We start from the raw sequence: 16,864 nt of genomic DNA, 5'->3' as shown, positions 1-16,864 counted from the left end.
ATTTCTAATTCCAACTTTTGAAGGAATCGCCATATTGCTTTCCACAATAGTTGTACCATTTTACAGTCCCACCAGCAGTGTATGAGAGTCCCAATCTCTCCACAACCTCACAGGCACCTTATTGTATTGTCTCACATAAACATTTTGTGGAAGTTACAAGTCTATGACCAAAAAGGCCATATAAAAAGAAAAACCCATTCTACACAAGGTATGATGTTATGTTCCGTAAAATATCTAGATATATAGTAGAGATGACAAGGGACAAGATTGTAGTCACTTCTTAGCCATAGCCCACTAGCCGGAGGGAGTGAGTAGTTGGACCTGTGGGTTCAGGACCGTAGTCTTAGGGGACATCAAGCTCATTTGGCATAATATACTACACAAAAACATTGTTCCACCTCCTACTTTGGCAAGTAGTGACTGGGATCTTAAAAGCTTGCAAGTGGCCATCTAGATGCAATGATGGGTCTCTCCTCATCCAGAGCAAAGAAGAATGAAGAAAACCATAGACACATGGAAACAATTAGTGTAAGGGACTGGTACACCATGCAGTCCTCAGCATATATGACTATGATACCAGAAGAACTTGATGGTGCCTGGCTACCACTTTCAACCACTCAGAAGAGGATCTATGTAGAAGATCCTGGACAGAGAGGGAGAACAACATGGAACAAAACTCAAAATCATAGAATAAGAAAGTGGGGAGACCAGGTTTGCTGGTCTGATAGAGCCTGTTGGAACCCCTGAGACTATGGCTCCTAGCAACCCTTCAGGTCTGGAATTGAACCCACTCCTGTGGCTTCTAGCCAAACAAAAGACCGGCATAGGAGCTGATACACTCTTTGGAGAGATCAATCATGGGAGAATAGAAGGGCTGTGTATGCACAGGGAGATAGCTCGGGGGGCAGTAGTGCATGAGAGAGAAGGACATAGAGAAAAGGTAACTATGGGGAGGAAGTGGGAAGGGAGCTGTTGCATTGTGGGATATTGTAATCAATGTCATGAGACAAAGTGTGTGTGAACTGCTGTATGGGAAGTGAATTTGCTCTGTAAACTTTCACCCAAATCACAATAAAAATTAGAGAGAGAGAGAAACCCAGTGTCCTGCACACACTTTCTTAGTCAGCTTTGCTTGCAGAGCCACAAGAGTCCCTCAGTGCTTCCCAATACTGGACACTAGCTGCATGTGGCTATTTAAATTAATGTAAATAAAATTAAAAATTCAGTTGCTTGGTTGTGCCAGCCACACTTCAGGTACTCAGCAGGCACCTGTGGACAGTGCAGGTGTACAGCATCTCTGTCATCATACAGGGTTCTCTTGTGCAGTGCTGCTTTCTAGAGCATCAGCCTTGAGAACTCAGTCCCCAGATGTCACTCTGGTGTGGCTGGCCCTGTGCCCTGTGCTGGAGTTGGCAACACTCTGGGATACTTGAGTTTTTCTCAGGCTACTACCCTGAGACCACATATGCTGGGTCTCTCATCAACTCCAAGACTGGCACTCTAGCATGCGTGAGGGCCCGAACTGCTATCTAGAATAGAGTGCAAAGCCTTCCTAAAGGGCAGCCTCTGCTTATCAGAGTCCTTTGGGAGCCTCCGCTCAGTCTGCAGGGGGACACCTCCCAGACCTCTGTGGCCAAGTTGGAATTTGCCAAGCAGGGTGGCTTCTGAGCTTGGTGGTGCTGTTGAGGCTCTTGGCTTCACCAGAATTTACAACAGGAATTTGATTTTAACTCCAAGACCCATATTCAGATGGGAAGCACGTAGCTGGAGCCACCAAATGAGAGACTAGCAAAACCTATAATACAAACATGTCCCTTTGATTTGGGTTGGATACTGTTTTGACAGACAAAGTAATATTATCCTAGACCCTCCATGGAATAAGTTGGATGGTTTCCACAGACTATCCTTTGATCAGTGCGGTGCAGTGAATTACTGAATGTGGCCCTTCTAGCCATAGTCTTTTTAACTCCCACCAAATGACTGGATGGGCTATGCTGGTGTGGTGCTTGTGACCCCCCCAAGGGTCTTGAATAGCTTGCTAATAAACAAGGGGCATAGCATCCCTATGTGGGTGGGACCATGCAAATAAAGTGTATGGAACCCTAATGAAGGGATTGGTCAGTCTTGCCATCCCACTAGGCTTAAAAGAGAGCGAATTCCAAAGCAAAAGGGGGACCTGACTACCACCAAGAAGAAACAGGAGCAGAGCATGTCCTTTGGACACAGAGTCGCTGCGCCCTGAACCTCCTCGACTCAGGAGACAGAGCTCTAGCTATAACAGCAGAGAGACAGTGAGAAGTGGTGTCAGAGAAATGGTAGCAGCAGAGGCAGCAGAACCGGGAGATCAGCAGGAAATAGCACAGGGGGCTTCTGGACCCAAGGAGCTAAAGCTGAACACCTTCAGGCCAAGGCTTACTGGCGAAGTGGGATGCCTCTGGGCATTTGTCAGAAGATCTAAGAGCTTTGTAACACTTGCCTGAGCAGGGCAGTGGCTAAGGGACTGTGTAACTATGGGGGCTGAGAGGCTGTGGGCCAGGGAAAGGCATGCCTGCAGGCACTGCTAAGATGAGGCTGTCGTAATCGAAAAATTATATCCTGAGTCTTTTCTGATACTGAATTATAACCTGCTACTTCCCTAATAAACCCAATAATCATGAGTATTGTCTATGAGTTCTGTGTGGGCATTGCAATGAATTATTGAACCCAGCAGAGAAGTAGAGAGTGGTGTGGGAGGGATAGTTGGTGTCAGAATTGGTAAGAAGTTTGAAGGTGGCTGCATGTCTGACCTCTGCCTTATAGGAATCAGCCTTAGGCTGATGCTGCTGATGGTGAGTCTGTCTCCCTCTCATAAAGTTAGAGGAAGTCAGATGAAGCCGCCCTTATACCCTTTTTACCAACTTGTCCTGGAAAGAATGGTGAAGGAACCTCCTTGGCAGCTCCCCTGGAGCTGAGACCCTGGAGGCACAGAAGGTGCAGTAGGCTAGGCCAGGGGCACAAGGAGGAACAGAGGGGAGGCCATGGGGCTGGGAGCCTCCAGAGGACCAGTGTGGGAGGAGGCCTTTAGGGGCTGAGGTGTTTATCCCCATAAACTAAGACTTATACCTGCTAATCCAGCCACCCTCACACCTGGATGGCAAACAGGCTACTCCTTAGGTCCTAAGGGGGCAGTGAAGGTGCAGTGGCTGATGGGACTGGTAGAGACAGGAAGTGAAGGTTTGAGGTAAGCTTTCCTCCCATCTTGGAGCTGATGGGTACTGGCTAAGGCTGGAATTTTACCTGGAAGGACTGGAGCAGGGCCCTCAAAGTGTGAGAGACCCACTTCAAGGGGTCTGTGCTGTGTGTCCCTCCCAGACACCTGGATGGAGCCAAACACATGAATGTGATTGGGGTGGGTTTGTTGCCCATGGACCTTGGGTATGTGGTGGGGCACCTCCTGAGGGGTCTGGGAGAGAAGAGGTCCTAGGCACAGGCCTACATGCACTCTCAGCTACTTAGGGGCTTTGAACGCTGGTGTTCTCTCCTGGCACCCAGCAGTGAGTGGTCTTTTCAACCATCCAAAACCTCACTGGCTTTTGTTTTTCTCGCTTTTTAGCTGGTCAGGCCCCCAACTGAGTTCCTGGCTTTGCAGTATGTGTCCCTCCAGTGTGCCAGCCAGGATTAAAACATGGGCTTGTATAGAATAATTATGTTGCTCTCTCTGAAAGGTGAGAAAGTTTGGGTTCTGTTTGTATTTGAAACTGCTGCCAGTTGTGATGAAGTTGTAGTTGAACTCTATGCCCAAAGTGGCCCTCCAAGCTAGCCTTCTCTTTTTGTTATTTTGTCTGATGCTCAATGAATCAGCTGACTTAATTGTGTGAAACCATTTTTTATGAAAGTTAGAAGTTTCTTGAGATTTGTAGCATGGAAATTAAACTGTAGCAGTTATGATTTTTGCTTGGATTGGGGAGAAATATTTCCGTGGGACAGAACCATGTTGCTGTGAGTTGACTCCAACTCATGGTGACCCCATGTGTGTCAGAGAAGACCTGTGCTCCAAGGCTTTTCAATGGCTGAGTTTTTAGAAGTAGATTTCCAGGCCTTTCTTCTGAGGCACCTCTGGGTGGACTTAAACCTTTGGGTTAGCAGTTGAGCACATGAACCATTTGTACCACCCAGAGGCTCCTGGGAGACAACAGAAGGGGGTATTTTCCTATCATTCTCCAAAGAACTGGCCCTTTGGAAAGTCCTTACTAATTTCCTCTCATGGGAATGGTTCGTGCCTACTTCTTGACTTGTGGCCCCGGAGCCTTATGTGTGGTCATCAGTGAGAGGGGTGTCTGCTGGGCCCTTGGAGTTGGGCCAGAGTGGGAAGGAGGCCAGTGTGGTATAGAGACCCTCACATAACCCTCCTTAGCTAGGAAGTGGGGCCCTGTGGCCTGCCCTTTTCCCAAGGTGTGTGTTTGGTACTGTTGGCTGGATGCTTGGACATGATTCTCACACTCCTTACAGCTCACATAGTGCCGTTTGCTGCTGACCACACAGCTCCTTCCTTCCCACCCAGAAATGGTCATATGTGGCATGAAGCGCTCCCTGTAAGTATGAGGTTGAATGTAGCATGGAATGTTCTAGAACTTTATAACAATGAATAACCACTCCCATCTCTGGCCTGTCTGCATTCTCACCCCTACCCTTAACAGTCATGACTCCGCCCCTCCATACTTGCCTCTCTTCCGGATCTCTGAACACATCTTGTCTAGATGGAGCTGGACACCAGGGTGCCCCAGTGGGTTGCATTGAAAGGTCCCTTGAGGGAGAGAGCTTCTTGAGCTACGTGTTGTCAGTGGGAGGCAGCAGCAGCATCCAGGTACAGCCCTTCACCTGTAAACCCCCGTGGATAGGTACTGCCTCATAGTCAGCAACAGCATCATCTGTAATCCTGATGACGACGGGCTGAGTGCCTCTGCCAGGCACCCAGCTCGATGTTTTCCATATTTCATGAATCCCTGTTGTTATCCTCAGAGAAAGTTTTGCTTGTGCCTGGTTACAGATGGAAAAGCTGAGCTCAGTGAGATTGAGGGATTATGTCAGAGAGAGTGGAGTCCACGGCCCACTGGTGAGAGGGAGCCCACAGATGGGCAGGGGTGGAAGAGAGGCTCAAGATCAAGCAGCCAGAATGGACATTCTTGGCTCAAGATGTGTGCAGAGCATTTGGGTTAGGGACATCATGATCAACAAGGAAAACTGCGGTGGTGCGGGGAAGTGGTGACCATCTTGGGATAATCTGACCCATCAGTCAAGGGGACAGCCAAGGACAGGGCCCTGGGTGAGACTTGGGAAAGCAGCTGTCAAGCAACTCAGAGAAGTAGAGCTCTGCTCCATGGGCAAGACGCTACCGCGGAGATGACCCCCAGGTCAACAGGAATGAAATCCTAACAAGGGCTCCTGTCTGATTCCACCTGGAAGGAAAGTGGAGGAGAGGCTGCTGCTCTGTTTCCCAGGGAATTAACTAATGAGCACAGACCAGAATGGGGCAGCTCTAGTCTTTGGGTCTTTGTGGACAGAAGTGCAGACAGGGCCAGAGATGGACAGATGACCACAGACAACGTGATGGCCTGGCTGGCAGCTGTCAGGCCAGCATCAAGGATATTGACACCGCTGGCTGGGAGGCAAGCCAGGGAAGGCAGAAGAAACTTCTTTAGTGATGCTCAGGACAACGTGGTGGCTGCCTTCAGCTCTTGGTGGTACAGCTAGTACCTCCTGAGAACATAGAAGGCCAAAGCGTACACAGTGCAGACTGCAAGATTCAGCCTTAAACTCAGCAAGGAGGAGCCATCTCACACCTAAAGAAAAAAATAAAACCCACTGCCATCGAGTCAATTCTGACTCATAGCAACTCTCACTGGGTTTCCAAGGTGGCAAATATTTACGGAAGTAGATTGTCTCATCTTCCTTCTGCAAAAGTGGCTATTGTTGTTGTTACGTGCCATCAAGTCAGACCCGACTCATAGCGACCCCTCCTTGGGCTGCCGAGGCAGTATCACTATGGAAGTAGATTGCCCCATTGTCCTTCCGAGGAGTGGCTGGTGGGTTTGAACCGCCAGCCTTCTGATTAGCAGTCAAGTGCCTTAGGCACTACGCTACCAGAGCTTAGTTTGAACCGCCAACCTTCTGGTTAGCAGTCAGATGCCTTAGGCACTGTGCCACCAGAGCGCCTTATCTCACACCTAAAGCTACTCAGAAGCAGATTGGAGGCTTGTCCCATGGGGGCAAGGGTGACTCTAGAAGCGTTCAAGCAGGTGCTACCTCTCCTGAGGGGGAGGTAGAAAGACCCCTACTGGAGTGGGAGGCTAGATCTGAGGGCTATCAAGGTCCTTTCCAACTCTCAATGGAGATGATAAAAACCAGCACCTGCTCACTAGAAAGATAAAAGTTCACAGGCTACTAATGAAGCATTCTAATATTTTGCCATTTTAATTTCATAGTAGTTATTAAAACTATCTGCTACCTAACCAAGCATCTTTCTGTAGTATTTAACAACACTGAGTTCTTGGCCCAGCCTCTACCCCACTTGCCCCCTCAGGGGATCCTGTTGTTGGACTTGGGGCCATTGTGACCTTCACTCTCCTCTACAGGGTGTGTCATCACCATTTCTGGGCGCATGACCTTCACAAGCAACAAGTCCATGGAGATCGAGGTCCTGGTGGATGCTGACCCAGTGGTGGACAACTCACAGCAGCGGTACCGGGCTGCTAGTGCCTTCTTCACCTATGTGTCCCTGAGCCAGGAGGGCAAGCCGCTGCCTGTGCCCCAGCTGGTGGTGAGTGTCGGCTCTAGCTGGAGTCCTCGTGAACGCTGTGTGGGTGGGGTAGCCTGGGTTGGCATGGTCCAGAGAGGAATCAAACTCATGCAGCCTATTCCGTGCCAACTTGCCTAGGGGATTAAAACTGGGCCCCACATGGAGGCCTTGTCTGCTCCCTCTCCTGTGGGTTTGGGGGTCGGTCAGGGGCTATAGGATCAGGCCAACAGGAAAAGAGAGAAACTTCCTGGGGGATCAAAGTCGTACTCTTGGGAGTGGGTGGACTATGCCTTGAGGAGGGCCTGGGCAGTGATGGCTCTCCAGTGTGTAAGGACTGGAGCGAGGCGAGGGCCACAGCCCCACTGTGGCTTCCATCCTCTGCTGGGGCCTGGTGGAAAACCAGAGGAGTGGCCTCTTTTGGCCTTGGCCTCCCTCCTGTATGGATAGGACCCTGATGGCTGGGGCTCCAGGCTTCTTGGCCCTTCCTACCTCAGCCAGCCAGGCTTGACTCTGCTTGGGTGCAAAGAGCATGGCGAGGCAGATGGGTAGAATGGCTGTGCCCACCATACATCCTCACACACAGGCGCCTGGCACTCAAGTCCCTGTTCTCTGAGCTTCTCCCAGCAGTTAGAGCTGGTGGGTCTTGGGCCTGGGTGTGACTTGAACCCAGAGGAAGTCTGAAGACAATTTTCAATGTGATATCACAGGAATGGGGGTGAATGGCCCCCATTTCCTAGTCCTGGCCAGCACCCAGGGATTCTACAACCTGAGGTATAAAATTAGCCATTTCAGAGCCTGCTATTCTTGGCGGCTTTGACGAGCATCTCACTACCATTTTCTTACACCAGCCTGGGTGTGGAGGACTCCAGGAGGCTTGGGAGGGTTGGCTTTTCTAGCATTTTCTTAATTCAGTAAACAAAATGTTGGCATTGACAAACATTTAATGGTTTCCCTTCCCCCTTTCTCAGCCCATGGCTCTGCTTCTCCCCAGTTTAGAAAGGCCACGGTCCCAGAAATCTTCCTTGGCTCCTTTCCCACTCTCTCATCCCCACCCTGCCCCCGTCCAGTCCTGGTAATGCTTGGACTCAGACCCACCTCCCTGCTTCTCTCTGGCTCAAGTCCCTCATCACACCTGGACAGCCACCCTAGCCACCTCCCTGGTCCCCCCCCTTGGTGCTCTTCCCCACAGCACCCACACAGGCCCCCAGGCTACCTCAAGGCCTCTGGGCCTCAGCCTGCTATCCTGTAGCTTCTGGTGGCTTTCAGGGCCTGCATCCTTATCATCCTACTCAGGGCTCACGTCACATCCTCAGAAGAGCCATCCCTGACCACCCATCCAATGTGCCTCATATCTGCCCTTCACTCTGACTTTGCTGGCTATGTTCAGGATCAGAAGCTCCATGAGGACAGGATTGTGTTAGCTATAAGGCACCAGGCCCTAGGGCAGTCCTGGCCCCATGGTTGCTCACTCCAAAATGCCCAGGTCTCTTCTGTATGCATGCCTGCCCTTCAGGAGCATGAAAGCAGATGGGGGTAGGAGGGTGGCATGAGACTGAGGAGAAAGGTGCTGGTGGGAGGCCTTCCAGCAGGGGAGGGGCACATTTCCCGTGGTTCCAGGACTTCAAAGGCCAGGCACTGGCTGAGGCCTGTATGCTGAGTGGTGGGCACCCTTCGAAAGTCTGACCCAATCAGTGTTCAGGACTGAGAAATCAGGGCTTGGGGCCAGCTAGGCCAAGAGGGCCCAGGGAGGGCTGTGGCATAGGGCAGAGGAGTTGAGAGATCCTGGAGCTGGAATCCCCATGATCTGGTAGCTAGTGGGAGCCCTGGCAAGTAGGCCTCCAGCTGAGGACAGGATGGGATGGGGAAGACATGGAGGAGGAGGGACACTTGTGTGTTAAATGAAGAATGAATAAGTGAATGGAGACCAATGTCCATCCCAGGTTTTCCTGAGGCTCGTGATGGCTTTATAATGAACTTCCCAAAGTCCCTGGTAATGACTATCCCATAACAGTCCCACAGGAGTGTCCCAGTGCCCAGTCAGCTGATACTTGGCCTGCTTCTCAGCCAGGTGCACATCAGCCCTGGGAGCTCCTAGTCATCTCAGTCACACTGTGCAGACCCTTCCACCCCCCAGCAAGGCCGAGTGATATGTGGAAGGTCCCACAGCCGGTCCCAGGGAGCTAGGACTTGCTGGGTGTGGTAAATAGCACCCCTTCTCTGGCTGAGGCTTGTCCTAGGTTCTCCTTGACCAGAACCTGTGTCTTTATGGAGAATAGCCCAGAGGTCTGGTGAGGAGGCCAGAGCCTCTGGCTGGAGTCAGAGAGACTGCCTGCCCCTCAGAGGGGTGAACAGCTGGCAGAGTGTGGCCAGACTGTGTGCATCCCAGCAGCTGTGGTCCCCAGGCACTTTTGTGTCAGGTTGAACATTACTTCCAGAAGCATCTTGCACAGGTTCACTGCACCCCCACCACATCTGCTGCCCATGTAGACCCCTGCACATAGCTGTTCAGCCTCATGGAAATAGCCTGCTCTAAAAGTCTCAGCAATAAACATACTGCATTTAAAACCTCATTTCCTCTTAAGGGCCGGAATGAGGCTCCATTTGTTTCTTCCTGTGGCAGCCCTAGAAACCCCCATAGCCCAGGAGCCTCTCTGTGAAGACTTCTCAAAACCTGCACACCATGCCTACTCCTTCTCCAGAGAGAAGCCCTTCTTCCTAGGGCCCTTGGCTGCATGGCCTTGGTTCAATGTGTAGCATCCAGGGTGGAATGAATAAGTGAATGGAGACCAATGACCATCCCACTGGAGACCATGGTGGCCCCCAAAATGGTAGGAGGAGCCTCCCCTGCCCAGAGGTCCTTTCCGGGCCTCCTCCCTCCCCCAGCCTGGGCCTTTCCTCACTCTACTCCCCACATCCACATGGTTGAGTCCCTACTCTTTGCTGGGTAGGTCCTGTCCTTGGACTCTCTTGGCTCAGGCAGGTCAGGAGTTCCTGGACAGTGCAGCCTCTTCAGTGCTGTGGGCTGCTCAGCGGGCAGGGCTGGGATGGCTTCACAGAGGACGTGATGGAGAATCTGGGCCTTGAGGACAGGAAGGTTCAACCAAGCTGAAAGAGAGGAGAGGGACAGGGTAGGAGCCCTCCCAAGTGGCCAGACTGTGGCCCAGGCCTTCTCCTGGGTGTGGGGCAAGGTTCCCTGCCAGAGGAGAATCTCCTGGCCTGCATCCTCAGCCTGTCTCAGCCCTTCCTCTACCTCCAGATGTCTCCCTCCCCCAGCTTCCCACTACAGGTCCAACAGGCCTTCACCTCTCAGCCTGTCTTCCTGAGTCCTTGCTCCGGCCACCTCCCTGTTGGGTCCTTGCTGCAGGCCTGAGTTCCTTCCCTCAGGCTTGCACTCACCCCCCTTGGTTATAAACCCACTCCCCTCTCATACCTGAGGGAGCTGCCGAGAGCCTGCCTTGCCCTGAACTGCTCCCCAGCACCTCAGTGCCCTGGCCTGCCCACCAGTCGGCTCACCTTGTGCAGACCTGTTCCCTGTGCTCTCAGCAAATCTCCCTTCATTCCTCAACCTCCACCTTCTCCATCCTTGACCTTGGGGACCATACATCCCTGGGCTTCCTTCTGGTTCTTGGACCATTTCTTCTGGAATCTTCCCTACCTGCCCTTTTTGGCTCTAAATGCAGGCTCCCCCACCTTCTCTGCTGGGGCTTCATCTGGTCTCTGTCCATGTTGATGTCTCTATCCTGGATACCAAGTCCCCTGCCCCCCAGCTGACTCCCCTTTCCCTTCAATTCCTTGTCCTACCTCCTCTTCATATTTCTAGAACTCAGCCTTTCCCAGCTGTCCCTAGGCTGCCCTCTACAGGGTGGCTGGATCCAAGGACCCACTCATCTCTGTCACACTGGCCTCTCCCCACTGGGGCCCAGCTGCCAGTCCCGAATGTAACTTGTCCTCCTTTAGTATGGCCTCTGGAGTCCCATACCTCCACCTAACTGACCACTCACAGTCCCCTTTTAAAGGTGGGGCTCTTCTCGCCCACCCTCCTGGAGGTGTTGGATCCATGCTGGGACTGGCCTTGGCTATGCTCACTGCTAACTCCCAGCCCAACCCTGCCATTTGCCTTTTCTGCAAGGCGACTTAAATACAACTTGTCCCAAAATGAACTCATTATCTCTCCTCCCCACCCACCCTCCCTCTGCCTCATGTGTCCCCACTCTAGGGGTGGGGGAATTGTGAACCTACTGCTCCTGTCTCTGCCAGTCCCTGTACCCCCATCTACCTGGTCTCTAGGCTCCAGCACCATTCCCTCCTGTGTGACCCCTGCATCCCCTCTGGTGCTCCCCTCACTGGATCCCCTCCTAAGTTCTCCCTCCGCTGACTGTTGCCCTTCGTAAACCTGTTCCTCTCAGCAGCCAAGTGGGCTTGTCAAAATCCAAGTCTGACTTGTTCCCTGACCTGGCTGAACCATAAACTATTCATGGCTCCTCCTTGTCCTCAGCATGGCATCGACCAAGCGGGCCTGCTCTCATTCCTCAGATGCCCAGAGCACTCCTGCACACACTGTTTTGCGTAGACCTCCCTCCTGTCAGATCCCCACAGAACCAGCTCCCCATACCATTTCTCAAACACTCCCTCCTTGGAAGGGCCCTCCCTGGCCTTCTAGAAAAAGCATCACTGCCCCCCACAATGCCTTTCCATCACTGATGTTTTCATCACGGTCCTCAGCACCATCTGAACTGTCATCTCAGTATCTGTCCTTGGCCATCAGTGCACAGTGGGACTCAGGAGTTATCAGTGGGGCGGGTCATGGGCCTCTGCTCACCTCCCCCAGCTGCATCTCTCTCCATATGGCCAGTGGACGCTGCCACTGAATGGAGTGATTACCGCAGGTCCTTGAAAACCTCAAAGCCCCACCCCTACCTCCAGATCACTGTCACAGGAGCAATATGGGCCACATGTACAGACATGGCAGCCTGGATTCTAATTGAGGCTGAAAAGTTGCCACATGTGTGACCTCAGGCACATGCTTTGCGTGCCTCAGTTTCCTCAGCTGTAAAATGGTGCTGGTGATAGTACTGCCACATAGGAGTCAATGAGCTGATTTACTAAAGTGCTCCCTGACAGAGGGAAGAGGACAGTGAAAACAGGGGATGATAGGTGGTGATGAGGGCCAGGAAGGGAAAAACCAGAAGCGGGCCAGGTAGGTAGGTTCTGGAGTGCAGGTACAGTTTTAAATAAACTGAGAAAGGCCTCAGCAAGAGGCTTGTATTTGAGTAAGGGCCTGAAGTTAGGGTGGGAGGGAGCCAGTTGGCACAGATGAGTCCAGGCAGAGGGCCCACGACAAGAGCTGGCTGCCAGCAAGGGAAGAAACACAGGGACAGTCACACACTAAAGCCACCAGCTGCTAAAGGGGGTGCTAAGCCTAGAACCTGACCCTTCCACTACTGCAGCTGAAAGAGGCAGGAGCCTGCAGGACTTGCCCAGCTGGAGGAAGGATGCTCCATTGGAAAGGCTTCCACCTAGAAGCCAACAGACAGGTGTCCTGGCAAGATCTGCAGCACCAGCTGTCCCCAGGCTGTAAGGTGCTCCACTCTGCCCAGGAGACCAGCAACTGTTGCAGCTTGATCAGTACTCATCAATCAGTTAGTGAGTTGCCAGCCACCCCTACCCTTGCTGAGTTGTGTATCTCCCAGAACTTGGGGGACTCTGGGAGTTGGAGGGCCATGATGCCCTCACTCACTCCATCTGTGTCCTCCCCACAAGGTCCGGTCTATAGGGAGAATGCCTGCAGTCAAGGACCCTTTGGGGCAGGACCTCTGACTACACACCTGGGGGGTACTGTTGCTCTTTCCAGAAACTTGCACATGGGGTGGTGGGAAAGAATATCCCCTTTGAACAAATTGAATGGTAGCCAAGCTCCCAGATTTGAGAGGCCAGCAGAGTGGCTTGTCAATGTCCTGTTGATCCAGGCTGTTTCCTCTTGTTAATTAATGATGGTTTTGATTCCTCACTGAGATGTCCCTGGTCCACCACTGTCGATGAAAATAGCTGTTGTGGGGAGGTCCGGACAGACTCCCCACCTTGGCGGCACTTACTAGGTAGTGGGCACAGCACACTGCACACATGTGCTTTGCGTTGTGTGCCCCAGCCACCAGCCCCTCTTGAACCACCACACTGGGCCAGAACCACCTTGGGCGCTGGGACATGTGCGTAGGGGAGCGAGCACCTGGGTCTTGGTGGCCACCCACCCGCTCCCCCACTGTCAGCTCTTCTCCAGCCTCCTGCCTATTTTTAGCTCCATCCCCAGGGCCACTGACACGGAATGCAGCCTGTGTGCAGTGTTTCCTGATGAATATTATATACGGGGAGGGCCTAGTGCACACAGCCCACAGCTGCCAGCACTTGCTAGGCTCAATACTCTAAGAGGTAGACAGGGAGCAAGGGGTGCTCTAAGAACTAGGTCTGGGCCCTGCCCCACAGCCTGCAGCTACATCACAGAGAAAGCAACAGAGGCAAGTCTTTGCTCCCAAAACCCAAACCAGGGAAATCTGGCCACAGAACCAGCCTCCTCCGCCATGGCTTGTCTTGAGGCTAGGTACTCACAAACCTTTCCTCCTGGTTCACAAAAAGCTGGCATTAGTCCTTGGGACCGCCAAAACAGAGTTCCACAGCTGTGTAACTGAACATTTCAAAGATGCTATTTCCAAATAAGGCTGAATTCCCAGGTGCAGGAGTTGAATCTGGAGGCCTGATTCAACCCATCACTGCACTGTACGGTTAATGAGCCTGGACACAGAGCCTCAGTCTGCAGCCACTGGAAAGGACCAGAAAAATACCTAAGGCACTTGACTGCTAACCAGAAGGCTGGTGGTTCAAACCCACCAACTACTTCTCGGAAGGAAGGTTGGGAAATCTACTTCCGTAGTGATACTGTCTCAGAAACCCAAGGAAGGGTCACTATGAGTTGGGTCCAACTCGATGGGACATAACAACAACAACAGATAGAACAGGAAACAATGAGAAACTGGAAATACAGCCATCCATCTCTCACTCCTTTTAGAGCAGAGGTTACTCATAGCCAGTGAAGTTCCACCAAGAATTTATTGTTGTTAGGTGGTGTCAAGTTGGCTCCAATTCATGGCAACCCCATGTGCAACAGAATAAAATACTGCCCTGTCCTGTGCCATCCCCATGATTGTTGGTATGTTTGAGTCCATTGTTGCAGCTCTTGGGTCCATCCATCTCACTGAGGGTTTCACTCGTTTTCACTGACCCTCCACTTTATAAATATTGGTATCTTTTCTAGCTGTTGGTCTTCCCTAATGATACGTCCAGAATAAGCAAGACAGTCTCATCATCCTTGTTTCTCAGATGCATTCTGGTTGTATTTCTTTTAAGACTGATTGTTCATTCTTCAGGTAACCCACAGTATATTCTTCACCAACACCACAGTTTGAATGCATCAGTTCTTCTGTCTTCATTTTTCATTAACCAGCTTATGCATGCAAATGAGGCAAGTGAAAAGACCATGCTTGAATCAGGTGCACCTTAGTCATCAAAGTGATATCTTTACTTTGTAAAACTTTTAGGAAGTCTTTTGCAACAGACTTGTCCAAAGCAATACATCATTTGATTTTTTGATGACTGCTTCCATGGATATTAGATTGTTGATCTAAGTAGAATGAAATAATTGACAACTTCAATTTCTTCTTCATTTATCATGATGTTATTTATTGGTCCAGTTGTGAGGATTTTGGTTTTTTTCATGTTCAGGTGTAAGCCATGCTTAAGGTTGTAGTCTTTGACCTTCATTAGTAAGTGCTTTGAGTTGTCTATATTTTTGGTAAGCAGGGTTGTGTCATCTACATATTGCAGCTTGTTAATAAGTCTCATCCAATCCTGATGCCATGTTCTTCGTCATACAGCCCAGCTTCATAAATTAAAGTAAGGTGAAAGGATACAACACTGCCACACAGCTTTCCCAATTCTGAACAATGCAGTATTTCCTTGTTCAAACAACTGCCTCTTGATCTATATATAGGTTCCACATGAGCATAATTAAGTGTTCTAGAATTCTCATTCTTCCCACTGTTACCCATAATTTGTTATGATCCACACAGTTGAATGCCTTCGTGTAGTCAATAAAACACAGACAGACATCTTTCTGGTATATTCAGCTTTCAGCCAAGATCCATCTGGCATTAGCAATGCTATCCCTCATTCCACATCCTCTTCTAAATCCAGCTTGAACTTCTCGCTATTCTCTATTATTGTACAGCTGCATTTGTTTTGGGATTATTGCTAGCAAAATTTTGCTATCATGTGATATTAATGGTATTGTTTGACATTTCTGCATTCCATTTGATCGCTTTTCTTTGGAATGGGCACACGTTAGATTTCTTTCCATCGGTTTTGGCCTGGTAGCGGTTTTCCAAATTTCTTGATATAGTTAAGTAATGTCCCCAGTGCTGCATCTGTTTTTTTGAAACATCTCAATTGGTATTTCCTCAGTTCCAGGAGCCTTGTTTTTCACCATTTAAGAAATGCCTTCAGTGCAGCTTTAACTTCTTCCTTCACTACCATCGATTCTTGATCACATGCTACCTCCTGAAATGACTGAATGTTGACCAGTTCTTTTTGGTACAGTGACTCTGTGTATTCCTTTCGTCTTCTTTGGATGCTTCCTGTGTCCTGCAGTTTTTTGTTCATAGAAAGCTTCAGTAATGGACCTTGAGGCTTGAATATTTTCTTCAGTTCTTTCATCTTGAGAAATGCCGAGTGTATTCTCCTCTTGGTTTTCTAACTCCAAGTCTTTGCACATTTCATCATAATACTTTACCTTGCCTTCTTGAGCTACCCTTTGAAATCTTCTTTTCAGCTTTTTTACTTCATCATTTCTTCTGTTCACTTTAGCTACTCTGCACTCAAGAGCAAGTATCAGAGTCTCTTCTGACACCTATTTTTGTCCTTTCCTGTCTTTTTTAATGACTTTTCACTTTCTTTATGTATAATGTCCTCCCACAGCTTTTCTGATCTTCACCATTAGAGTTCAGCGCATCAGATCTATTCTTGAGATGGTCTCTAAATTCAGGCAGGATGTATTTGTAAAAATGACAAGGCACCAGCATCAGACTTCCTCATCTTACTTCACAAGGTGGGAGAAGAATCATTATCAGTATCGACAGCCCAAGGCTGATTCCTATGAGGCAGAGGTCAGGCATACCTCCTCTCTCCAGCCATTATACCAATTCTCACATAGCCGTCCTTCCCATAGCACTGTCTGTGTCTCTGCTGGGCTTGATAATTCATTGAAATGGCCACCCAGAACTCACAGACAATACTCAAGATTATGGGGTTTATTGGGGAAATAACAGGTTACGATTCAGGATCAGAAATGACTCAGGATACAATTATTCAGTCAGGACAGCCTCTTCTTGCCTTCTACTGATGGGCCCTGCTTGAGGCCTTCTTGGGCAAGTGTCACAAGGTTCTTTAGCTCCACTAAGTGCCCACAGTCACTGCACTCAAACCAGTAAGCCTTGGCCCAGAGACACTCAACTCTCTCACTACTTGTGAGAAGCTCACTGGGCAGTCTCCTGCCAGTCTCTCAATTCTGCTGCTGCTGTTTCTCTACCGCTGCTTCTCATTGTCTCACCACCTCTGGTGTTACCAGCTCTCTGGCTCCTGGGTTTAGGCGGTTCCAGCTCAGGGACCCCAGATCCAAAGGACACACTCTTCTTCTTGATGGTAGTCAGGTCTCCCTCTCTCTACTTGCTTCTCTCTCTTTTTTTCTCTTGTAAGATAAAAGGTGTGATTCAAGCAAGGGTGTGACTTGAGTGCATCCCACCCTCATCCTGCCTCATTGACATAACAAACAACCTAATCCTCATTAACATGATTGTAACATTAACACATGAAGGTCAGGATTTACAACACACAATAGAGGATAATTACTTCAGATCACAAAATGGAGGATAACCACAATTCTAGTAATCATGGTCCCCTCTTCTGTTCAAACGACAGCCTCCTGGTCTATGTACAGGTTCCTCAAGAGTACAGTTAAGTGTTATGGAATTCTCATTCTTCTCAGTG

The 16,864-nt window shown here is 50.0% G+C and overlaps 1 protein-coding gene across 1 annotated transcript in view; it reads left to right on the top strand.

Annotated features, from left to right (window-relative positions):
- The window catches only part of ACOT7 (acyl-CoA thioesterase 7), a 181,076-nt gene that overhangs the window by 149,711 nt on the left and 14,501 nt on the right, over nucleotides 1–16,864 (top strand). Inside the window, exon 8 of the mRNA XM_007942577.2 lies at nucleotides 6,612–6,796. Within this exon, the coding sequence (XP_007940768.1) occupies nucleotides 6,612–6,796 (185 nt within the window). The remainder of the gene's footprint in view (nucleotides 1–6,611; nucleotides 6,797–16,864) is intronic.

The sequence above is a fragment of the Orycteropus afer genome, unplaced genomic scaffold (genome assembly GCF_000298275.1).
Source record: "Orycteropus afer afer isolate SDZICR_OR568_19922 unplaced genomic scaffold, OryAfe1.0 scaffold00094, whole genome shotgun sequence".
Taxonomy (NCBI): domain Eukaryota; kingdom Metazoa; phylum Chordata; class Mammalia; order Tubulidentata; family Orycteropodidae; genus Orycteropus; species Orycteropus afer.
This window is presented reverse-complemented; position numbering and strand designations above follow the sequence as displayed.